Source organism: Eschrichtius robustus, chromosome 6 (assembly GCF_028021215.1).
Source record: "Eschrichtius robustus isolate mEscRob2 chromosome 6, mEscRob2.pri, whole genome shotgun sequence".
Classification (NCBI taxonomy): Eukaryota; Metazoa; Chordata; class Mammalia; order Artiodactyla; family Eschrichtiidae; genus Eschrichtius; species Eschrichtius robustus.
The window spans coordinates 98173498-98200147 of NC_090829.1; the positions used below are offsets into that span (position 1 = coordinate 98173498).

At 38.8% G+C, this 26650-nt stretch overlaps 1 protein-coding gene across 1 annotated transcript in view; it reads left to right on the forward strand.

The window, feature by feature from the left end:
* Nucleotides 1-26650, forward strand: part of LOC137765934 (target of Nesh-SH3-like) — an 80740-nt gene that overhangs the window by 10869 nt on the left and 43221 nt on the right. The window contains exon 3 of the mRNA XM_068545677.1: nucleotides 25507-25575. Within this exon, the coding sequence (XP_068401778.1) occupies nucleotides 25507-25575 (69 nt within the window). The remainder of the gene's footprint in view (nucleotides 1-25506; nucleotides 25576-26650) is intronic.

Below are 26650 nucleotides of genomic sequence, written 5' to 3' on the forward strand. Positions count from 1 at the left end.
TATTTCTTTACAATTATTTTCATTCCTTAAAACTTTTTATTATGAAAAAATTCAAACATATAAGGAGAGGGAAACCTGTAATGACCCTCATGTCTCATCATGCAACTTAAATACGTAGCACTGTTTTGCTAATCTCTTTCCATGTATTCTTCACACATGCTATTTTTAGGGGTATTTAAAAGCATAACTAGATATCATATTTGTAAAATTTATGAACACCTCAGTATGCATCTATAATAGATAAGAAATAATTTTAATAATGCCTTGCTTTTATCACATTATAACAATAATCCCATAATATCTTTTTTATACCTAGTCCATATTTAAATTTCTCTGGTCATCTTTAAAAATGCCTTCTTAGAGTTGCTTCTTTTTTGAATCAGGATCCTACATGTTCTACATGTTAGGTTTGGTTGTTATGTCTCATTAGTCTCTTTTATTCTATAACAGTCCTCTCTCCCTTCCCTTTTTAAATGTCATTGATTTGCTGGAGAAAGTGGATTATGCATCCTGGTCCACATTCTGTATTTAACTGACTGCTTCCATGTCTTTTTGAACTGACTCCTCTATCCCTGACTTTCCTGTGAAAGATATTTAGATTTGGAGGCTGTATTAGATTTGGGTTAAGCATTTGGGGCGAAAGAATACTTTTTAGATGGTATGGTTTATTTCCTAACAACTCCCAAAGAGGTACATAATGGCTGGTGTCATACTTAGTGATGTTAAAGCAGTTTGGTGTGTTTAGGTGGCCTTAGCCTGATCCCTCCATTATAAAATTCATCATCAAATTTTCACTTAATGGTTTTAGCATCTATCAATGCTCATTGCCCAGATGCATTATTTTATACAGAGGTTGTAAAATGGTAGTTTTACATTCTAGATAGAATCTAATTCTATCATTCCTTCTGCATTTTTTAGCTGAAATTCTACATGAAAGAATTTTATTTACTCTTTCATTTTTCTTACCTAGTGTTTTAGGAAAGACAGGATAAATTCTCATCGTAATAAATTGATGCCTAGAAATCTGCAGTGGTGACCAATGATATTGTTGTTTGTTTTATAATCAGTAAGAATGCATTGGTTATTCTGCATTGATTTTTAGATATTTAATAATTTTTAATCAATATATCACTCATCCATCCCTTATGATTCTTTTCATTGTCTAGCTTAAATATGGTTGGTTGTTTAACTCTGGTTCACTATTAAACTGTGAACTTTTTAAAGTCAAAGTTTATGTCTTATTTGGTTATTCATAGCAGGATGACCTACATTGTGTAGATAGGTAATAAATATTGTGGCACTGAATTGAACAGAGTCAAGTCTGTGTAGAATATTTAGGCTGGAGGAGGCCATGAGAGATTGTCTAGTCTAGGCCCTTGTCATCAGGCTAATATATATCTAAACCATCCTAGAACAGATCACTGTGTACCTTAAAGATCTCTAAGCACAAAGGTTCCCAAACTTCTGGAAGGCTATTGCAAGCAACATTTTTAAAACTCTTACCTTATCCTTTAGATCAATGTGCTCTTTTTATTTATCTCCTTTCTCTTCTAGTATTCTGGTGGAAAAGGCAAAAAACATTCCTCTTAGATATTTCCTTTTCCATCTTTCTTTATGCCAAGGAATCTGTGTGCTTCTACTTTTATTACTTCAAAATGGACTTGCATTTCCAAATTAAATGTTATTCTCTGGTTGCTTAAATTGATTATTTACAGTCTTTTTTAATGATTATGATTGTAGTAATGGCTCTTAAATGATTAAACAGCTGTGTATTAGTTTTCAATTGCCACTATAACAAATTACCACAAACTTGGCGGCTTAAAACATCACAAATTTATTATCTTACAGTTCTGTATGTCAGAAGCCCAATGTGGGTCTCTCTAGGCTAAAGTCAAGGTTGTAGGCAGGGCTGCATTCCTTTCTGGAGGTTCTGAGGGGAGAAACTGTTTCCCTGCTTTTTTGCAGCTTCTAGAGGGGCCCACATTCCTCTTCTACTTTCAAATCTAAAAAATAATACAAATGAATATATATATATATATATAGTATATATATATATGTACACACAAAACAGAAAAAGACTCACAGATATAGAAAACAAACTAGTGGTTACCAAAGAGGAAAGGGAAGGGGGCAGGGGCAAGGGATTAAGAGATATGAACTACTATGTATAAAATAGAAAAGCAACAAAGATATATTGTACAGCACAGGAAATTATAGCCATTATTTTATAATAACTTTTAATGGAGTATAATCTGTAAGAATACTGAATCACTATGCTGTACACCTGAAACTAATATAATATTGTAAATCAACTATACTTCAATTAAAAAAAATCCAGCAACATTGGGTCAAACATTGCTCACACCACATCACTCTGATCTCTTCTGCCTTCCCTCTTCCACTTTTAAGGATCCTCGTGATTATATTGAGCCCACCTGGATAATCCAGGCTACTCTCCATATTTTAAGGTCAGTGGATCAACAATCTTAATTGTATCTGCAACCTTAATTCTCCTGTGTCATGTAACCTAAGATATTCACAGGTCCTGAAGATGAGGATGTGGGCAATCTTTGAGGGCTATTATTCTGCCTGGCACAGACTGTATGTTTGAAATTTGTGTCTCTATTCTATTCCCTTTCTGCTACCAATTTACAGTATGGTCATTCTCAATTCTGTTCATCTGTAAAACAGTAATAAAGTCTATTTTTCACAGATGTGCTGTGGGCATGTTAGTGAATTCATGATCATAAAGTGATGAGTTGAAATCCCTTGGGTCCAAATTGCAGGAGCAAAGAATTTTTATTTCTTTATGGAAAAAAAGCTTCACTTATAGCCCCTCTTCTTACTTTATTCTGTAAGAGGATAGTAGTATTTCTTCAGTTGCACCAAACTATACCCAAATATTGTAACTTACTTTCGTTTTCGAAACAAATATTAAGTGTCACTTTGTTTGACTCATTCCAATTCTTGATGTGTTTAAAAGATCCCACCACTGAAATGAGAAGCTGTTGATCATTCAGAAATATTGAAGTTAACATTTAGTGATATGTGGACTGATACTCCTACTAAATAATCATTTATAAGCATTTCTACATTTATTTTAATATCTACTATCTATCTATCTAGTATTGACAGAGGTATTTTCAAAAGTCACTTGCTGGTCTTACATGTAAAAATAAAAAACTTAAAATATTCCCTTTTGCTAGTTTGGAAATTAAGATTCATATGAAACGTCTGTAAAACTTTTACTTCTGTAGAATCTAAGATTTTTGTAGATTAATTGGAGCAGTAGAAAAAGTAGTATTTTCCCAGGTGACTATTAATAACCATTAATGGCCTTGAGTCCTGCAATGATGTGCTAAAACATGATTCTTGTATAATAGATCTGCTAGTTTCGCATATCCTCTCTTCCCACATCGTGAATGTTCTCATTTCTGGCTTACACATTCAATTTTTGCTTTGTTACTTTTATGTTCAGCTGTTGGTAATTTTGCAAACATCCAAAAAAGGGAAAAAATGAGAATTTTTTGACATTGAATCTTTATAGACTCATACTTTATGATGTTCTCTTGACCTCTGAAAACACTTTAATCAACGTCACATGGGAAGGAAAAAGTTACATTCCATCAGTTTTGTAGAGCAAGTTAAGGAGTTATTTTAGTATCCTTACTGCAAGAAAAGCTTAAATTGGAAAAAAGTCATATATATTTATCACTACCAGGAATTCTGACTTAAGGATTTGTCTTCCAACCAGGTGTTAGGACTCCAAAGGGCTATAAGAGGGCAAATTTCTTACTCCTCATGTTCTCACAGCTGCTAACCTTTACATTCACCGCCCTAAGAGAGCGAGTTTCTCACACTGAGCCTCTCAGTTACTCGTCCTGGTCGCCAACTTGCCGGTAACCCCTCAGAGTGATTCCTGCTAGGGAGGAGGAGGACGCGATACCAATAGCCCTGAGGTGCTCTGCCCTGGAAAGATCCTGGACCAGAACGCTAACATCTACATTCTAGGAAAGATCCTCCTCTGCCTGGAGAGGCAGCACCATGTGGGGAAAGAATATGTTATGTTTTCAGGGAGACGGACCTGGGTTCAAACTCAGCACAACTACTTACTACGGAGTAGTTCTGGGTAAGTCATTGAACTTCTCTGAGTTTCATTTTTTTCATCTATAAAATAGATAATCATTCAGGAGTGTTGTGAAGACTATAAATAAATTATTATGATAACACTAACATAAACCCTAGCACAGAGTAGGTATGTTTTATAATTTTTGTTAGTTATTATAACAAACTGAGTGGTCTTAGATAATATACCTAACTTTCTGAGCTTTGTTTCAGTTGCTAGTAATGAATGGACTAAATCACTGGTAAAGTTTTGGTCAGCTCTAAGATTTTAGCGCTTAGATTGAAAAACCTTAGTCTAAGTAATAGTCCTGTGCTTTCGTTTTCTGTTTTGTTTTTTGGAGGATGCAGTGTCAGTAAAATTGCAGAGGTAGATTGTTTTAGCAGAGCTGTCAGTAACCGAAAAGAAGTAACCATATTTACCTGTCTACCGCAACTAAGAAGTGTTTTCTTGGAAAGGATAACTCCCCAAACTGATTAAGAAACAAAAGAAGCAAAAGCTAAGACTGTGACACAGCACTCTTGGCGCACACACAAGTGTCTTCCATAGTCACCATCTTTTAGTCATAAAGGGGGGATTCCCGTTCAGTGCAATTAGCTGAATAGCGTTGTCAGGTGACTCTTATTAGAGTTTCACAGCTGTGGCCTCCAAAGAAGAAGGTGAATCCTCGCAAAATACAGCTGAAAGGGTTTGGCATCCCTAGATTTCTCTTGTCTCTGTCTTACAAAGAAATTTTTAGCAAGAACATGGCAAGAATTTTGAACTGTCCTACTAAATATAGATCAAAATAAGACCTTGACACTGTTTAATTTATTTTAACTGATGGTAGTTTTATCTTAACAAGTTCAGGCCAAACTTTAATCATCAGTTTCTTATTCTGACATTTCTTGCTTGCTTTTATTTCACTGGGGAAAATTAATTTAAAAAATTTTTGAATAAAATTTATTTACAATGATTCAGATATGAAAATTATATGCTTATAAATGCAATTTATATTCCTCTATATTATTAACACCCCTTACAAGTTTTAATTTTTACATTTGTATAGAAAGCAAGAGCAAATGCACAATTTTCTCTCATCATTGCACCCCTTAGAACTTCAGCTGTCCTTTTCTTGCCGTCATAAAAATATTTAAGCATTCTGTATTCATTTTTATGGAAGTGGGATGAAATACAAAATAATAGATATTCTACTATTTATTATTACAGGGAAGGATAAATATTACCTAATGACAAAAAACAAGTGAATATTTATTGTGCTAAGTGCCCCAAGGAAGGTGATGGTGGATTCACTGAAGAAAAATAGCTGGAGGTTGAAAATAACTGAAGAAACTATATAAGGAATTAATTAAGCTGAAAAATAACTAGTGAAAATGGGCAAGGTAAACTAACAGGAAGAAAAGATACAGTGTCAGCCATTGAAGCCAGCTCAGTTCTCCTGTCTCTGGCAGAATTAGCAAGAGACTGTGAGTGGAAAGAGCAAAATAGCAGCCCGCGGTGAATACAACGCAGATGAAGGATATGATAGTTATGCAGGGGTAGGTAGTATTATTAGTGCCCTTTTACACATAAGAAAACTGAACATCTGAGAGTTTTAAGTAAACTTCCCAAAGTGCCTCAGATGGTAAATAGCACCAGGGTTTGAACCCAGGAAGTCTGGCTCAAGAACCTGAGCTCTGAAAAACACTGCACTCTACTGCCTCTCAAAATGTAGGGAATTTTATCTGTTCTTCTACAGCGGAAAGTACACACAAGCCCCTGATTTGTTGCTTCTATAATGTCCTTTATTTTATTTACCTATTTTTTTTCTTTTTATAATGTCCTTTAAATAGTAAACAGACAAAAAGAAAGGCCATGTATCATGGAAGGAGCCATTGACTACCTAACTCATTAAGGTTTAAATGAGCTAAAATATGTAAAGCAGTTACTATGTCCCCAAAACTTGGTCTCTTCTACCCATACCACCACCACCATCTTTCTTTATTGTGAGCTGCCCATCTGTCAAGCCCTACTGCCCCTACTCTTCCTAAGGCCATATCTGGCCAAGGAAGGCAACATTTTTGTCTCTCTCCGTGAATATCCTAGAGGCTAAGCATTTTCTTTGACCATCATTCTTAATAAATTGCTATTTGTTTTTATTTTGGTGTGTCTAGTCTGTTCCCAGACTCTATACAAATAGAAAACTCCCAGGAGCTAAGGACCCTAGAAGCCTTAGATTTCTTTTTCACGTCCAATGTTGTCATAATTTAGAAGCATGATGAATGAATGAATGGGTGAGAGTCAAGGGAGAGACGCAGGAAGTCTGAAACAGCTGTGGGTCACATTTAAGATGCATTTTTCTCTTCTGTTTAAAACTATTTCTTACTTAGCTCTTTCTCTGGAAATGGTTTTACCACTGGGAAGTATTTGGCTTTAAATAGTCAAGATTAATCCAGATTTTTCATTTAAAAAATAGGAGTCTCGGAATCACTTGATTTTCCTCCAAGGTGCAAAATTTAGCAGAACTTGAGTAAGCTTCAAAGGGGAATTTTTAAAGAAATTGGCCTAGTGGGTACCAATTTCTTAATAAATGTTATGCCACCACTGAAACAATTCGCCATGAGTTTATACCAGAAAAGCCTTGTTTGATAACAGATGCCCATTTCACCTGTTTTGATAAAGATAACATCTTTTCAAAGTTCTATTTTTTCTATTGGATTCAACTATAATGTTTCCATGGTCTTCCTGATCTCACCAAACAGTAGATAAACTGTCTCCAAATTTATCATTTCTTGGAAATACAATAAAAGAAACTCAATATTCTAATATAAAGCACAACAATTTTTCCAAAGGTATTGCACAGTGCACTGAGACCAAAATCTAACTTTTAAAAATTTATTCTTAATTATTTCTAGAAGGGTTCCCCAAAATAACGTATGGCCCTTTTGTCATGGGTCAAAAGTATACCCTGTCCCAGATTTATGGCAAGAGGCTTGTTGATGAGAAGTGGTCTTAGAAAGATAGCTGCCAATAGGAGGATAAATTAGAGGGTTATCTGGGACAGATACTAGATAATGTTTAGACTTTATAATTTCCTTTATTTTTAGGAATGCATCTCAAAACCAAGGACTACAATCAAATCCTAGTTTCCTAACTACCCATATATTATTTCCTTAAACATTTTACTTTCTCTGGACACAACACTCTGTCACATACTGATCCCGTCTGAAGTGCTATGCTGTGAGCACCAGCATTTAGTCACATTCTGGTTTGGATTGTTCCATTTTCATTATTTTGTTTTTGTTTTCACTAGTCATGTCTCACCAACCAAACAGCTGCTCAGGGTGAGAGCTGACTCTCACCATCCCTCGTGTACTCCATGATCAGGGTCAATAGATCCGTGGGTGTAGGAACTGACTCCCCAGAATCTGCTGGGAGTTTGCTGGGCAGGTCTTCCAGTCAACACAATAAAGTCCCTCTTTGCCTGGGGTAGAAATCTCTAAGAGAAAAAAAATTATGTAACTGGCTTGCAGCGTTGACTCTACCCTACTTCTCAGGCCTGGTTATGGTTTACACCTGCTGTTCTGGCTTAATTATTAACGGTGCTCCCATTTCCAAAGTGTCCCAGTTTAGTTGAAAAATTATGTGCGTAATACACACGTGGGAGAAAGCCTTGAATTCTTAGCATCGTCCCCCAGTCTTTCATCACCTGATTCCAAGCTAATAGCTCAGCCTTTTCTCTGCCACTGGGGTTACTCCTCAAGGAGAAGAGGTTTGCCACAGGTAGGCTTGATGCATTTCATGAACGAGGCTGAGTGCATGGTAGCCGCTCACCAAGTGCTGGAGTGGAGGTTCTCACCAACCCACGAGCTGATGCTTTAGTGTCATTGGGCACCTACAACATGCTGGGCCAAGGGCTTTACAGAGACGGGTCATTGATTCCTCACAGCCACCCCTTGATGCAGCTACTATTAGCATTCTCTTCTTCCCAGTGAAGGCAGTAAATCCCTGAGAAGTGAAGGAGTCTGCAGGTGGCAGGCTGGCTCTAAAGCCCGTGCATTTGACTACCATGCCATAGTGCTTTCCCCATGGCGTCTAAGTGTTCTGTGACCTTTGAACCCTATGTACAAACTTGCCTCCTGGGAATTATACCTGACCCCTCAACCCCTGCATGGTAACGCTGACTGAGCATTTAAAAAGAAAGAAAACACCTTGCCGATGTGAAGGCTCTGGTTTACCACCTAATAGTTAACATGATCTAACCTTATTATTTGAAAGGAAAATATCCAAAGTCTCAACTTTTCAGTCATATTTCCTGTAGAGATAACATTAACAAAGTGATGCATTCACTGGAAAATGTGTGTGTGTGCAGGCTCTCCATCAAGAGCGAGCCCTTGCCAAACATTAAACAAGTTTAAAGACAACACCCTACATTAAATTTCTCTGTGGGGTGCACATATAAAACACAGGCAAGGAAAAAACTACCGGCAATGAAGTCAACAGTTTTAATGTCTAACAGGTCTCTAAGCTAGGAAAGGATGGGTACTGGCTGTGGCAGCAAGTGGTAGGAGAAATAATTTGTTAAGTATTGGTTTCCAGGGTCAGGGAGAGAATTTGTCAGCGCTTGCAAGTGAGGCAGGGTTAGCTTGGGACAGTGGGTGAGTGAGAAGCTCCAGACTGAAAGCCAGGATGACAGGAAATGAGGAATTACCTGGTCCATCTGGGTTGTGGTCAGGATGTGGGGAGGGATTGTGGATGGAGGGGCAGGTCGGGTGTGGCTTCCTGGGCATGTGACCAGTGCACTCAGAGGAGCCCTGCAGTGAAGTTTAATGCTTTGCTGTCTTGGAAATTTTAGTAAGCTTACCTTTCAGTTTTATCTTGTCAGTGAGGTGGGATGGGACAACGGTGTGTGGTGTGTGCGCCGAGGAGGGCTTGGCGCCTGGGCTCTTGTCTTTGTCTGCCACTCCCTCCCCTAATTTGCTTCTCAACTGCCTGGTCCCCCACCCGCTGCTGTCGGCCTTCCTCTTCCCACCTCCACTTAGCAACTACTGCTGCCCTCCACCTTCGCAGGGACTTGGGTGTGGATGCAGGGAGGGTCTGGTGGGCACCTCCCCCCTTGGTGACATCTGGCAGGGCGAGGTGGCAGCAGTCCCCCGCACTGGCTGGCAATGACACAGTGCATTAGCTTCTTTCCCACCCCCATTCAGGTAGCTCTGTCCCAGGACTGAGGTTACAATCCCTTGGGGCCTTTGGGAAAGGGAGTCTGGCTTTTTTTTGCCCTGGGGGCTGAGGTGTGGGCTAAGGCGCTTTGATGCTGAGGCTGCTTCTGGGGGGAAAGGGTCCCACACAGTCAGGAGACAGGGGATGGGGGGAGGTGAGGGTTTGCACGCCTCTGCAGGGCACAACACGAAATAGCCAGTAAATACCATGACAGGTCAAGACAGAGTCCCTGAAAGAGAGAAAATGTTTTATATTTTGGTGTCTTTAATGCTACTTTTACAATAGCAGGTCCGTCGTTTGATTTTTGCGTTGACGGGGGTCATAAACTTACGTAGTAAGCACCGGGCGAGGTGTTTATTTTCAGTAGCTTTGCCTCCCCAGCTCTCACCAAAATTATAGGAAAACTCTCAGAAAAAGTTTTCAGCCATGTCTTCCACACTGAAGTCTGTCTTTGAAATGCTCCTCTGTTTGGAAAAGGGTGCATCTTTCCTTCCAGACAGCAAACCGAAGAGTGAAGGAGTGTGGCAGAGCTTTCGGGGTCCGCGTTACAGTGTTTAGGAAAAGCCCCTTTGAGCCTCTTCCTCCCACCTCCACCTTTTCCGCATCCTCTCTTCTCATCAAAGCTGAGTTCTCATCTCTTATTTAGAGGCTTCACTCTGCAGCACAGAGATGAGGGGCTGCTTCTTACGGCTGCCATCAGTTCTGAACAGTTCCTCTTGTAACATACATACCAACATGAGCTTCATGTCAGCTCCCTTCTGTGGTCTATGACTGAACATTCTAGAATCCCACCAAAGGCAGATGCTTCTAGTCATTTTTGCATTAGCAGTTGCTCTGTGGTCCAAGGTGGCTGCGCCTTTTATGGATCGTTTAACCTTCACCATTGTCCCACCCTGCTTGGGCGCCAGGGCCCTCAGGCTGCCTCTTAAGGGAGGAGAGAAGCCAGAACTGTCGTCTCGGAGCCCCAGGGCATAGCAGAATGTTTTGTCAAAATGGGCATTTGTTCATTTTCTACCTGATTTTGTAACGTTTAACAGAAATAAGGCCTGAACAGTGATGAGTAGGATTTGCTTTAAAATTTGGCTTAAATTATTTTTCAGGTGAAAGGTAAGGATTATCCTTACACACAAAACCACATACTATTTGTAAGAAAGAACTTCAAAGGAAAAAAATATCAGTTCTACAGATAGGCTCCTCAAAGACGAATTCAGTGATTGAAGTTTACCTGCTTTTCAAAAGATTATTTGCTGTTGCTGACAGCTATTTCCCAGACCTATACTTATTTTTCTTTTCTTTCTGCAAAGCATCCAACTTCCTCCATCTTCACTCCAGCCCCAGACAATAAAGGGATAGAGAAAAAGATTCATTCATTCTTTCAGAAAATGTTTGTTGTGCAATTACTATGTTTCTAGGTTTAAAGGTACAGAAATGAACAAAATATGAACTGAATCTGGGCCAGATCCCACGTGGTCCTCAGCCCACATATTCCTACAGAGGCTTAGAAATACTCTAATAAAAGGTGGAGGACTCCTATCTGTGATGATTCACATTGCTACAGACATTCATTTTTATGTACAGCTAAGGGCAAGGTACTAGTAATCTACTGAGTGATTTATTAAAAATTGCTAAACTTCTGTATTCATAAACTCAGTAAGCATAGTAAATTTAGAGCAGAACTGACACAATTTACAACTACTATCTTCTATTTGGACTTCTGGCTTCCATGAGGCTTTGCAAAGCTATGACTTAGCAGGATTTTCCCAATTTTCCAGAACAATGCCCCATTAGTGTTTTTCCAAAAGGGACACTGAACGTCCTGAAAGGATGTCAGTGATATTTCTGAGTTGGTCAAGACTATCAATGGCCACTGCTAGAGCTTGTTAATATGTAATTACTTTAGGGTTACTTAATTATCACAGATGTGTTTTGTGGTGAGCTTTGTTAATACTACCTTTTGACAGGATACATCTGTTGCCTCAATGATATTTGAGCTTCTCATTTTCTAGTAACCGGGCTTCAGAATGGACGTGGACTTTGCTTCAAATACAAATCATTTGTACCCCATTGCTGAAAGCAGTTTGCTGCTGTGGTGTCAATCTGTTATCTTTACTTTGTCACCGGAATGTGAGAATGGGGGTGGGCGCAGGGAGCAAGGTTGGTTACAGGACTGAAATTTACAACTGCTTAGAGTAGCCTTTCAAGCAATGAGTAGACAAGTAGCATTTTATGGTCTTTTTACCCTCCAACCCCCTCACCAGACTGCACCCCTCTCTCAGCGAGACTGCCCTCTTCCAGCCCTCCTTCTTGGGCCAGCAGGTGAGGGAACAGTGTCTGCAGCACGGGCAAGGCAGCTGAGACAGAACTGCAGCACCAAGGGCCCCCCTGAAGCTCTGTTTGCTTACCCGCAGCGTGGCAGCACTTAAGATTGTGCTTTTTAAGAACTGACTAGTCCCAGAACTTTAAGAACTCTCTGCCTGGGCTTAAAACAGAAGGAGGCTTTTCAAGGGTAATTTTCAAACAGACATTACTCAGTGTTGATGAAATAAGGCACAGGACCTGTCTGCCAAATGTTAAAAGCTAAAGGGAATACTTAAATTTGGATTGTACCCCTCAGGTCAGATTACAGCTAACTGTGGCATGTGGACGCTTGCAGATACAGAGAAAAACTAGTAATATTTCTATATGGAGATTTCCATGACCATAGATGTTTTTTTTTTCACGTTTTGTGGATGATGTTGTTCTTAATAGGAGCCTTATGATATGCCACATTGACTTCCAATAAAATAGTTACCTTAGCTCATCAAATCCTAAAGTACCTTTAACTATAAATCATACCACTATTTTATATGAATCTAAGAAAGAATAAAGCTGCTGATTAATGATACTGCTTTTGCATCCCTCGGGGCTTGTGAGGGAGCTTCCTTTGACGCACTGATACATACATTTTTTTTTTAAACACCTTTATTGGGGTATAATTGCTTTACAATGGTGTGTTAGTTTCTGCTTTATAACAAAGTGAATCAGCTATACATATACATATATCCCCATATCTCTTCCCTTTTGCATCTCCCTCCCTCCCACCCCTCTAGGTGGTCACGAAGCACCGAGCTGATCTCCCTGTGCTATGCGGCTGCTTCACATTAGCTCTCTATTTTACATTTGGTAATGTATGTATGTCCATGCCACTCTCTCACTTCATCCCAGCTTACCCTTCCCCCTCCCCGTGTCCTCAAGTCCATTCTCTACGTCTGCATCTTTATTCCTGTGCTGCCCCTAGGTTCTTCAGAACCATTTTTTTTTTTAGATTCCATATATATGGTTTAGGATACGGTATTTATTTTTCTCTTTCTGACTTACTTCACTCTGTATGACAGTCTCTAGGTCCATCCACCTCACTACAAATAACTCAATTTCGTTTCTTTTTATGGCTAATATTCCATTGTATATATGTGCCACATCTTCTTTATCCATTCACTGTCGATGGATACTTAGGTTGCTTCCATGTCCTGGCTATTGTAAATAGAGCTGCAATGAACATTGTGGTACATGACTCTTTTTGAATTATGGTTTTCTCAGGGTATATGCCCAGTAGTGGGATTGCTGGGTCGTATGGTAGTTCTATTTTTAGTTTTTTAAGGAACCTCCATACTGTTCTCCATAGTGGCTGTATCAATTTACATTCCCACCAACAGTGCAAGAGGGTTCCTTTTTCTCCACACCCTCTCCAGCATTTATTGTTTGTAGATTTTTTGATGATGGCCATTCTGACTGATGTGAGGTGATACCTCACTGTAGTTTTCATTTACATTTCTCTAATGATTAATGATGTTGAGCATTCTTTCATGTGTTTGTTGGCAATCTGTATATCTTCTTTGGAGAAATGTCTGTTTAGGCCTTCTGCCCAAGGGTTGGGTTGGGTTGTTTGCTTTTTTTGATTTTGAGCTGCATGAGCTGCTTGTGAATTTTGGAGATTAATCCTTTGTCAGCTGCTTCGTTTGCAAATACTTTCTCCCATTCTGAGGGTTGTCTTTTTGTCTTCTTTATGGTTTCCTTTGCTGTGCAAAAGCTTTTAAGTTTCATTAGGTCCCATTTATTTTTGTTTTTATTTCCATTTCTCTAGGAGCTGGGTCAAAAAGGATCTGGCTGTGATTTATGTCATAGAGTGTTCTGCCTATGTTTTCCTCTAAGAGTTTGATGGTGTCTGGCCTTCCATTTAGGTCTTTAATCCATTTTGAGTTTATTTTTGTGTATGGTTTTAGGGAATGTTCTAATTTCATACTTTTACATGTACCTGTCCAGTTTTCCCAGCACCACTTATTGAAGAGGCTGTCTTTTCTCCACTGTATATGTTTGCCTCCTTTATCAAAGATAAGGCGACCATATGTGCGTGGGTTTATCTCTGGGCTTTCTATCCTGTTCCATTGATCTATGTTTCTTTTTTTGTGTCAGTACCATACTGTCTTGATTATTTTAGCTTTGTAGTATAGTCTGAAGTCCAGGAGCCTGATTCCTCCAGCTCTGTTTTTCTTTCTCAAGATTGCTTTGGCTATTTCGAGTCTTTTGTGTTTCCATACAAATTGTGAAATTGTTTGTTCTAGTTCTGTGAAAAATGCTGTTGGTAGTTTGATAGGGATTGCGTTGAATCTGTAGATTGCTTTGGGTAGTATAGTCGTTTTCACAATGTTGATGCTTCCAATTCAAGAACATAGTATATCGCTCCATCTGTTTGTATCATCTTTAATTTCTTTCATCAGTGTCTTATAGTTTTCTGCGTACAGGTCTTTTGTTTCCTTAGGTAGGTTGATTCCTAGGTATTTTATTCTTTTTGTTGCAATGGTAAATGGGAGTGTTTCCTTAATTTCTCTTTCAGATTTTTCATCATTAGTGTATAGGAATGCAAGAGATTAATGTGCATTAATTTTGTATCCTGCTACTTTACCAAATTCATTGATCAGCTCTAGTAATTTTCTGGTAGCATCTTTAGGATTCTCTATGTTTAGTATCATGTCATCTGCAAACAGTGACAGCTTTACTTCTTCGTTTTCGATTTGGATTCCTGTTTATTTCTTTTTCTTCTCTGATTGCTGTGGCTAAAACTTCCAAAACTATGTTGAATAATAGTGGTGAGAGTGGACAGCCTTGTCTTGTTCCTGATCTTAGAGGAAATGGTTTCAGTTTTTCACCATTGAGAATGATGTTGGTTGTGGGTTTGTCATAAATGGCCTTTATTATGTTGAGGTAAGTTCTCTCTATGCCTACTTTCTGGAGGGCTTTTTATCATAAATGGGTGTCGAATTTTGTCGAAAGCTTTATCTGTATCTATTGAGATGATCATATGGTTTTTATCCTTCAATCTGTTAATATGGTTTATCACATTGATTGATTTGAGTATATTGAAGAATCTTTGCATTCCTGGGATAAATCCCACTTGATCATGGTGTATGATCCTTTTAATGTGCTGTTGGATTCTGTTTGCTAGTATTTTGTTGAGGATTTTTACATCTGTGTTCATCAGTGATATTGGCCTGTAGTTTTCTTTCTTTCTGACATCATTGTCTGGTTTTGGTATCAGGGTGATGGTGGCCTTGTAGAATGAGTTTGGGCGTATTCCTCCCTCTACTATATTTTGGAAGAGTTTGAGAAGGATAGGTGTTAACTCTTCTGTAAATGTTTGATAGAATTCACCTGTGAAGCCATCTGGTCCTGGGCTTTTGTTTGTTGGAAGATTTTTAATCACAGTTTCAATTTCAGTGCTTGTGATTTGTCCGTTTATATTTTCTATTTCTTCTTGGGTCAGTCTTGGAAGGTTGTGGTTTTCTAAGAATTTGTCCATTTCTTCCAGGTTGTCCATTTTATTGGCATACAGTTGCTTGTAGTAATCTCTCATGATCCTTTGTATTTCTGCAGTGTCAGTTGTTACTTCTCCTTTTTCATTTCTAATTCTATTGATTTGAGTCTTCTCCCTTTTTTTCTTGATGAGTCTGGCTAATGGTTTATCAATTTTGTTTATCTTCTCAAAGAACCAGCTTTTAGTTTTATTGATCTTTGCTATCGTTTCCTTCATTTCTTTTTCATTTATTTCTGATCTGATCCTTATGATTTCTTTCCTTCTGCTAACTTTGGGGTTATTTTGCTCTTCTTTCTCTAACTGCTTTAGGTGTAAGGTTAGGTTGTTTATCTGAGATGTTTCTTGTTTCTTGAGGTAGGATTGTATTGCTGTAAACTTCCCTCTTAGAAATGCTTTTGCTGCATCCCATAGGTTTTGGGTCGTCGTGTTTTCATTCTCATTTGTTTCTTGGTATCTTTTGCTTTCCTCTTTGATTTCTTCAATGATCTCTTGGTTATTTAATAGTGTATTTTTTAGCCTCCATGTGTTTGTATTTTTTTACAGATTTTTTCCTGTAATTGATATCTAGTCTCATAACATTGTGGTCAGAAAAGATACTTGATACAATTTCAATTTTCTTAAATTTACCAAGGCTTGATTTGTGACCCAAGATATGATCTATCCTGGAGAATTTTCCGTGAGCATTTGAGAAGAAAGTGTATTCTGTGGTTTTTGGATGGAATGTCCTATAAATATCAATTAAGTCCATCTTGTTTAATGTGTCATTTACAGCTTGTGTTTCCTTATTTATTTTCATTTTGGATGACCTGTCCATTGGTGAAAGTGGGGTGTTAAAGTCCCCTACTATTATTTTGTTACTGTCAATTTCCCCTTTTATGGCTGTTAGCAATTGCCTTATGTATTGAGGTGCTCCTATGTTGGGTGCATAAAGATTTACAATTGTTATATCTTCTTCTTGGATTGATTCCTTGATCATTTTGTAGTGTCCTTCTTTGTGTCTTGTAGTAGTCTTTACTTTAAAGTCTATTTTGTCTGACTTGAGAATTGCTACTCAGCTTTCTTTTGATTTGCATTTGTATGGAATATCTTTTTCCATCCCCTCACTTTCAGTCTGTATGTGTCGCTAGGTCTGAAGTGGGTCTGTTGTCGACAGCACATACACAGGTCTAGTTTTTGTATCCATTCAGCCAGTCTGTGTCTTTTGGTTGGAGCAGTTAATCCACTTACATTTAAGGTAGTTATCAATATGTATGTTCCTATTACCATTTTCTTAATTGTTTTGGGTTTGTTATTGTAGGTCTTTTCCTTCTCTTGTGTTTCCTGCCTAGAGAAGTTCCTTTAGCATTTGTTGTAAAGCTGGTTTTGTGGTGCTGATTTCTCTTAGCTTTTGCTTGTCTATAGAGGTTTTAATTTCCCCGTCGAATCTGAAGGAGATTCTTGCTGGGTAGAGCTATCTTGGCTGTAGGTTTCTCCCTTTCATCACTTTAAATATGTCTTGCCACTCCCTCTGGCTTGCAGAGTTTCTGCTGAGAGATCAGCTGTTAACCTTATGGGGATTCCGTTGTATGTTATTTGTTGTTTTTCCCTTGCTGCTTTTAATATTTTTTCTTTGTATTTAATTTTTGACTGTTTGATTAATATGTGTCTTGACATGTTTCTCCATGGATTTTTCCTCTATGGCCCTGTCTGTGCTTCCTGGAGTTGATTGACTATTTCCTTTCCTATATTTGGGAAGTTTTAAACTCTGATCTCTTCAAATATTTTCTCAGTCTCTTTCTTTTTCTCCTCTTCTTCTGGAACCCTTACAATTCGAATGTTGGGGTGCTTAATGTTGTCCCAGAGGTCTCTGAGACTGTCCTCAATTCTTTTCATTCTTTTTTCTTTATTCTGCTCTGCAGTAGTTATTTCCACTATTTTATCTTCCAGGTCACTTATCCGTTGTTCTGCCTCAGTTATTCTGCTATTGATTACTTCTAGAGAATTTTTAATTTCATTTACTGTGTTGTTTATCATTGTTTGTTTGCTCTTTAGTTCTTCTAGGTCCTTGTTAAACGTTTCTTGTATTTTCTGCATTCTATTTCCAAGATTTTTGATCATCTTTACTATCATTACTCTGACTTCTTTTTCTGGTAGACTGCCTATTTCCTCTTCACTTGTTTGGTCTGGGGGGTTTTTACCTTGCTCCTTCATCCGCTGTGTGTTTCTCTGTCTTCTCATTTTGCTTAACTTACTGTGTTTGGGGTCTCCTTTTCACAGGCTGCAGGTTCATAGTTCCCATTATTTTTGGTGTCTGCCCTCAGTGGGTACGGTTGGTTCAGTGGGTTGTGTAGGCTTCCTAGTGGAGGGGACTAGTACCTGTGTTCTGGTGGGTGAGGCTGGATCTTGTCTTTCTGATGGGCAGGACCATGTCTGGTGGTGTGTTTTGGGGTGTCTGTGACCTTATTATGATTTTAGGCAGCCTCTCTGCTAATGGGTGGGGTTGTGTTCCTGTCTTGCTAGTTGTTTGGCATAGGGTGTCCAGCCCTGTAGCTTGCTGTTTGTTGAGTGAGGCTGGGTCTTATCATTGAGATGGAGATCTCTGGGAGAGCTCTCACTGACTGTTATTATGTGGGGCCACGAGGTCTCTGGTGGACCAATGTCCTGAACTCAACTCTCCCACCTCAGAGGCACAGGCCTGACACCTGGCCAGAGCACCAAAACCCTGTCAGCCACATGGCTTTTGGAACGTCTGAGGTCTTCTGCCAGCATTCAGTATGTGTTCTGTAGGAGTTGTTCCACATGCAGATGTATTTCTGATGTATTTGTGGGGAAGAAGGTGATCTCCACGTCTTACTCCTCTGCCATCTTGAAACCACCTCCTGATACATAAGTTTTATATTATCTATTTTTTGTAAAAAGAGATGATTTTATTTTTAATAAGTTCTTTGTTAGAATAGCTTTAGGTTTAAGAAAAGTTGCAATTATAAGACAGAGAATTTCTGTGTACTTGACATCCAATTTCTCCTATTCACATCTTATGTTAATATGGTACATTTGTCACAACTAAGGAACCAATATTGATACATTATTAGCTAAAGTCCACAATTGATTTGATTTTCTCCATTTTAACCTAAGATCTTGTTCCATTCCAAAGTCCCATGCAGGACACCACATCACACCTAGTCATGTCCCCTTAGGCTCCTGTAGACTCAATCTCCCAGACTTTCCTTGGTTTTGATGACCTTAATGGTTTGGAGAAGTTGTAGTTAGGTATTTTGTAGAATGTCTTTCAGTTTAGTTTTGTCTGATGTTTTTTCTCATGTTTAGACTGGGGTTTTGGGGAGGAAGAGATGTATTACTTTTAAAAAAATATTAAAAGGAAAGTAAGCAAAAGAAAAATTACTGCTAAATATTCTTCACCTTGAGAATCCAACTTTCGTGCCTCACCCTTCAACTCAGAGTTATCGGTAACCTTGTTTTTCTACCGCATCACTCTGTGCCAGCATGAACAGTGGTTAGGCCATGTTTTGGAAACACTGCTCCCCCGGGTTTCCTTCCAAATCACTGACCCTCTTCATCCAGTTTTGAAGCTGTTCCTTTCTTGACCTTACTGGAAGGTGTCAGGCAGTGGCAGCAAGAACCCAACTGCCCCTGGCCGGTGTACCATGCCACTGACTGTTAAATGTATTTAAGAGATTTTAAAAGCTGGGGAAAAAGTATGTCTTAGAACAAATGAAGTATGGTATTCTGAACTTTTAATATGCCATTTCCTATAAAACAGCTTTATATTGAATATTGTCAAATTACCATTTGGGGTTCAGACATAAATATGTTGATGTTATGTCTCCAAATCAAATTAAAACCAGTCAACTTCCACCTGCTAGATTCATGAAAAGTTGAATATATTTTCCTTAAGACTCTATCACTGCCCCCACAGTTTTCAAAATCCCAAGGAGCTGGTACAGTCCCGATGGAGGCCCATCCAACTTCTGCATGCTGTATGGCTTAATTGCATTCACGACCACCTCGCCTGCACTAAGCCCTGTTGTGGGCTGGTCCTCCACCACCGTATCAGGTGCCTGCTTGCCAAAATCCCTGCATGGGCGGACACAGCTGCTCAGAGGAGACCCGTTCTGTGAACAGGCCTCTGGCTCAGTGCCCAGTGTTCTCCTTGGCGGGTTTCCAGGGCGGCAGCTCAAGGGTCTTACTCTCCAGCCCAGAAGCATTCCTAAGACTCCATCTACCTCAGGAGAGCAAGAGGAGATTCCAGCCTCCACTGGGGACCTAGAGGGAGTTGTCTCTCCCCTCTTTGGGGATGAACCGTGGATTAAGCCTCACTGTTCTTTTTAAACCTCCAAATCACAATAGAAACAATCTGGCCTCTTTTTTTTTTTTAATCAAAAATAAACCTGACTACTGACAAAAGGTGTTTATGGACTGTCTTTAACAGGCTCAAAGTTACTTGGAAATTGATTTTGATCTTGAAACTTCTCTCTGGGCCTTGAAGAGTGTCTGGGATGATGTCCCAGACACTTCCTTCCCTGATTGGGTCCAAAGGGTTCCAGATCTTTAAAGCACAACGGTGAGAGCAGAGTGGTGCCTGGCCCTCTCCTGCTAGAGTAAAGCCTGCACACCCTCGACAGATCTGGTCTCTGACAGGATGTGTGCAAGCCAGCTGTCTTTAGCTTATGGAGAAGGTGGCTCTCTGTACATTGTGACTTCAGGGACAGAGGAAAGGAATTAGGAAGGGTGCTAGGCCAAAAGATTCTCCCCATTGGTTACTTGATGCCATGTATATATTTAGTAGAGGACATATGCTTGTCTTTTACGTAATTAAAATAGAACAGATCATGAGTAGGGGTACTGTATTAATATGAATTCACTCATGCTGAGTTGTAAATAGTTGCTTTTGTGATCCTCTCTAAGAACAAATGAAAATAAGATTGATGAGGACTAGCACATTTGGTAAAGTGGTACCTCAAAGAGGGAAATGGACATGGAAGCTTAAATCTGGGGTCTTCATGAGCAGGTTTGTTCTAACTCACAATTCTGGTAAGGCTGGCTTTAGGTGTAAATATTCCAGTAATGCTTCCAATCCAATGCCTCATTTTATATATTCCTACATCACTGGAGTAAAAGACTATGTAATATAATTGGTTACATCATTCTTTGTTTATTTTCCTAATCTATGTCTCAGGCACTCAGTAAAAATGCTGAAGCAGGTTACAAAATAAAATCCTAGTTAACATTTAAAAATATTTAGTAATAAAAGGGACAGAATAATGAGGGTTGAATATTCTGATAAAGCTAGGGAGTTACTCAACAGAAATGTATGTTTAGGGTCCTGTGTGTTTAAAAAATGTGGTTCAGATATTTTACAGTAGGTTTTATCATATTGAGGAAGTATACCATTAAATCCGTATTAATTAAGAATTGATGTTGAATTTTGTCAAATGCCTTTTCAGCACTTGTGGAAGTCGGTGCTTTTTTTTCTCTTTACGTTCCTGGAATAAACTGCACTTAGCTGTAATGTACTATTATGTGCTGCCAGATTCAGCTTGTCAATATATTTTACAGGATTTTTTGCATTGATATTTGTCAGCAAGTATTGTTAAAGAAAAATTATTCAGTGACACTTGTTAAAGACGGTAAGGAAGACTTTATTCAAGGGGGTGGGGGTTCTTGTGATAGGTATAGGGAAAATTGCAGTGGGGTCTTGTAGTGAGGGAGAGAAATTGGGCTCAACTCCAAATATAACAAGGAAAAGTGGGAATTATAGCTAAGGAGCAGAGTAGGAGTGAATGGATGGAAAATTACTAAAAGGAAATATCAGGGGTCAGGGAGGATTCTGGTGAAACTGACCAAACAGGGTTCTTGATGAAGGCAGGCCAGGGTGATCAGATATCATCTGTGAGACAGAGGATGATGAGGAACTTGATTGGATACCAAGTGTAATCAAGTATGGAAGATGGGGGATTCTGGCTAAACTGTCTCAGGATTCCTGCTCTAATGGGACAATGCAGAAATGAACACAGAAGCCCAAACGTCAGAGCCTAGTTGAGCAAGAGCTCAGAAGAGCCTGGTAAGAGTTTGGTCAAGAGTGAGAATCTCTGTCAGGGTGGTGTGTAATTTTCTTTTTTAGTGAAATTTTTGCATTTTGAAATCTTTGATGCTTGCTTTTAAAAAAAAAAACAAAAACGGTTTTGAACATTTTCCTTTTAAGATATGTCCTCAGGGCTCTTGGGACACAAAATTCTGCTTTTAAGAAATCATCATGGTGATAGCTAACATTAAATTAGCATTTTCTGTGAATAATCATCACTAAAACCCCTATGAGCCCAGGTACTATGATTTTTCAATTTTGCACGTGAGGAACTAGGTGCACTGATGTTAAGTATTTTTCCTTGTACTAGCAACTAGCTGATTGCAGGCTCCAGGGTCCATGCTCTTACCCAGAAATTTAGTTTGTGATTAAACCAAACTGTTAAAAAGATGGCAGGGGTAAAGTATATTATTTTGTTTGTTCAGGTCCCTTACCTGATTTCCTTTGGGATCATACTGGCTTATTTTATGTTTCTTTTGTGGAAACTCGCATGGCAGGAAAAGGAAAAAAACCTCACTACGACACCATCCTGAAGTAGTGTGGCTTGCAATGCAAATGTCCCCTAACAAAAATGTGAAAATTAGGATTTTTTGAGCAGAGCGAGTATGGGAAGATTATTTGTGTTACCAAAAAATCTAGGACTTTATAAAGAATTTCAATAGTAGATTTCCTTAAACAGGAAGCTGTCCGTATCCTCCACCACAGGGCATTCAAAATATGAAGCAAATTAGATTTAATTAGTCTGCAACATTGTCAGGAATGGAAAAATTGTCAAGGTAACTGCATTCTATACATTTTCTTAAAATTTCTTTATAATACACATTCTCTAAATAAAGAAGTAGTTGATTTTGGCACGTGTGGCCAAAATTTCTGATCAGGCTACAGTGTATATATTTCCAGACTGCTACAAATCCACAAAAAATTTCATAGTGCAGAACAGAAACAGAAATCTTGTTTTTCAGTTCTATTTTTCCACGTCTGTGTTCCCAACTGAGCGCAAAGACTACTGAAATGCATGAATTTGGAAGTTTTTAATGAGCAGTGAGAGCCAGCATATGCACCCAAGTCCCGACATCTGTTCCAGTTTGTAATTGGCTGTAACAGCCTATGCTCTATGCAGAACAGCTGTGATCATAACAAAAATTACGTTTAAATTGCTCATGTAACCATACGTCTCGGATCATGGCACTATCTTTGGCTTCTATGTGTGTTATTTTTCTAGTATTTCAGGCCTTTTTTTTTTTTTTTTTTAAACCACTGAGGTATAGTTGAATTAACGTGTATCAAGGAAGGAAATAAAAGGCTAACTCTAAGAGACTCTGCCACAATGAGAACAATTTAAGAAAAATGGGATTTAGCTTTGTTTTCTAGAAGTGAGTTCCAGAGACTTATTAAAAGGGCATTTGGGGGACAAGAATAAGAGAGCTACATAATTTGCAGGGGCAAGTGCAAAATAAAAACACAGGGTCCATGGCTCAAAAACCAGGAAAAAATGTCATTAAAGTTACTAAAATATAAAGTTTTTTCCTTTTTTCCACAGTTTCTCTCTCAACTTGTCATGGTGCTATTTTATTTGCTATTTAAGGTCATTTAAGTAAAGAAAAATTACGAGTAAATTATTAGCCTTGCACAATATAAAGAAATGCTAGTTTTAGATGCAAATGTAAGACCCTTTAACTCCTAAGCAGTATCACTAAAATGACACAGTTTGTATTTTGTAGTTCATACATGCATACGTACTTTATTCTTGCCACACTAGTGGAAATGCACAGAACTCAACTTTTTGGTACTTGCTCATTTTACTAATACTCTCTGCCTTCCACTTACTCACGAGTGAGGGAGAACTGAAAACAAAAGGAAGCAGGGGTTTCTCTAGCTTTTCCTTTCCCTCTATGTCCTAATTTTCAGCGTCAGTGGCTGCCTAACACAGGGAAGGAACATGAATAAGAAAGGACATGATAGGATTCTTTGGTCATTTTTGTTTCTTAAAATGCTGTTGCCTTCTTTCTGCATTTGAAGCAAGTTCTGGTTCAAATGGAAGTGTGACCTCACAGGCCTGTCAGTGTCCCTTCCACAGCCCCTTACTCAGTGGTAGATGTAATACGCTTACCTTATTTGACCTTTGAGTCTTACTGGACTGCCACACGACATGGGCCCTTTGGAATGCTATGCTAATGGGTACCTAGAATGCTGTACATGGATGGAAGGAAGTGCAGACATGCATTATTGTTCCCATCTCCTCTGCTCACACTCATGCTCTATTATCCCATTGGACAGCCCTTATAAAACATGAATTCAAAGATAAAAGTATTAAGAATTTCATGATGGTGACAGCAGGATATTAAACCAAGCGTGGGACCCTTCTGAACATGGGGCCCATGTGACTGTACATGTTGCCCATGAGGCTGACCCTGCCTCAGTGACCTCATCTACAAATTGGGATGAGAATAGTTCTTGTCAGGTAGGATTACCACGAGGAGTAATTAAATTATGAATATAATGTATCCAGCACGTAGGAAGTACTCAATACACAGTAGTTTCTTAATACCTATATTGTTCTATATCCCAAATAAAATCAGGAAATGGTTATTATATTGTTACCAGAAAACTTGATTTAAGTTGAGCTTTTCCTTATATAAGCTCCACTAAGCAAGATATGCTTTCAAACACATGAGACTGAAACACAATGAACGCTCCTTTATCTGTATTGTGGTCATTAGACACCAATGCGATCAATGAGCAAAGCTCTGAGGTCAATTCAAGAGGTTACCTGGTTTATCTTTTGCAGTGGTAATTACTGCAGCAGGTTATAGCAAATAGGGCCGTGTGAGGTGTCCAGGAAAAAGACAAAGGCTTGAGTCATTAAACATGGTTGAAGGCCATGTTGTCTCTGGCTGAGAATGAGGTCAGCCCCATAAAGCCTTGGGCTTCAAACACATGAAGGGGAGATATTTGAAAGAAAACAGAGATGTGAGCTCCGTCTGAGCAAGTAGGAGTGAACTGCGATTGACTACAGCATCCAGATGAAGTGTGGTGTAGAATGAGTTCCAGGATCCAGAGTTACTGAAGAAATATTGTAGATAATACCCATCAATCGATTGATTAATCCAATAGAGCTGCTTATAAAATGCTATTTTATATGCCCAGAGTGCATTTGGCTTATTTATACACTGTGTATAGACCAACCATTCCTCTTGAAAACATCAATTTTAAAAACTTTGATAAATTATCAGCCCCTGATTGAGTTAGCACATATTGTCTAAATATCATTTTATTTAAAACCTAAATATTTTAATTTTTATTTATTTTTTTTACTGTCCACATTTTAATTTTTATTATTTTAGGTTTCTAAAATTTATTGAAGTGTAGTTGATTTACAATGTTGTGTTTAATTTCTGCTGTACAGCAAAGTGACTCAGTTATACATACACATATTCTTGTTCATATTCTTTTCCATTAAGTTTATCACAGGATATTGAATATAGTTCCTTGTGCTATACAGTAGGACCTTGTCATTACTATTCAATAAGTTTTGATGAATACAGACACCTGTGTACTTTAAAATTGTCAAGATACCAGCCCACAGATTTCCCTCATAAAACCTAAATCTTTTTAAAAGAGATTCTTTATTTTCCATTGGTATATTTTAGCTGAAAATTATACCAACTTCAATTGTGATTTTGTTTAAAAATTGTTCATGAAAATGATTGATTGGATGTGATAACAGACTGAAATTATGCAAACAGGATAAAAAAATAGACAGGATGTTATGAATATTCAGATTCCCAAGAAAGTGAGCAATTTCAGATCGTTCAGCAGGTGAGACTCTTGTGTCCTGTGCAAGTATGATTTTCCTTCTCTGACTTTGAAGCACCAGACTGACCCTCTGTGAGGAATAGGATAACAAAAGAAATATGATCTGATTTTTTAAAAAATCTCTTTGCAGAGAAAAGGACTGATGAAAATGTGGCATGAAATCTGTGTCTAGTATGATTCTTTTAAGACCTCTCCCTGACTCCTGTCCATGGGGTTTTGAAAATCTGGATTTAATTTTCATTTTAAAAACTTAATGGCCTGAACTATCCCAAGAAATTTGAACTTTCTGAATTCCTGGGCCCTCTCAACCACCGGTGCTGTGGTTACTATGACTAAAGCTGACTAAAGCTGGGAACACTGAGTCAGGAATGGGTTTGCTATCGTGAACTCTGTTTGTTCTCAAAGAATCTTACTGATAAATAATGTTACTGTTTCCAGATGCTGAGCCTAAATATCTGATAGTCGTGCGGCCCGCTCCTCCTCCCAGTCAAAAGAAGTCATGCTCAGGTATTTTTGTTGATTTTTTTTTTTTTTTAATTAACTTTAAACCATGCCTTTTCATCTCTTTTCTACCCACAAAGACCACGCGGCTTGGGGATGTCTCAGGAATGTAGGTTAGAAGATGAACAATGCCCAGCAGACCCCCGTCAACACAACCCTGCTTGGGGAGTAGCATAGCCTGGTGGGAGAGGCTCTTGAGGTCTTTTCCAGCCTCACCACATACAAACTGCAGGGATTGAGGCAAATTATTGAACCTCTCTGTGCCTCCATCCTGCCGTATGGTAGGGTCTGCATGAGGATTAAATGAGTCCACAAATACGCAACACGTAGGACAGGCCAGACCCAGAGCAAGTGCTCATTTAGATAACTCCTGTTGGCCTGTCTCTATTTTGCAATGTGTGAACTAAAGCCCACTCTTGTGCCTTTCAGATTTTTTAGGGCAAAATTTGATGTCTAACATTTGCTGAAGGAAACTGTTGACATTTCAAAGCATAACTCATTTACGTGTGTGTTAAATGGGTTGGAACTTGGATTTTATTTATGCCTCTTCTTTCTAAATCTCTTGTATTTAGTCAAACATAGAAAATAGGACTTCTTTCATAAAACAGCAGTGCAACACCCATCTTCCCAGGGCTAGGGAGACTTAAAACAGGAAAGTAGATACCATATGTATAAAAAAGTAGAAACATTTCTGCATGACTAAGGAAGATTAAAATCCTATGTTGTCCCAGGACTTCCCTGATGGGGCAGTGGTTAAGAATCCGCCTGCCAATGCAGGGGACATGGGTTCGATCCCTGGTCCGGGAAGATCCCACATGCTGTGGAGCAACTAAGCCCGTGCGCCACAACTACTGAGCCCACGCGCCCTAGAGCCCATGGGCCACAACTACTGAGCCCACGTGCTGCAACTACTGAAGCCTGCGTGCCTAGAGCCCATGCTCTGCAACAAGAGAAGCCACCACAATGAGAACACTGCATACCACAATGAAGAGTAGCCCCTGCTCGCCACAACTAGAGAAAGCCTGTGCGCAACAATGAAGACCCAACGCAGCCAAAAAAAAAAAAAAAAAAAATCCTATGT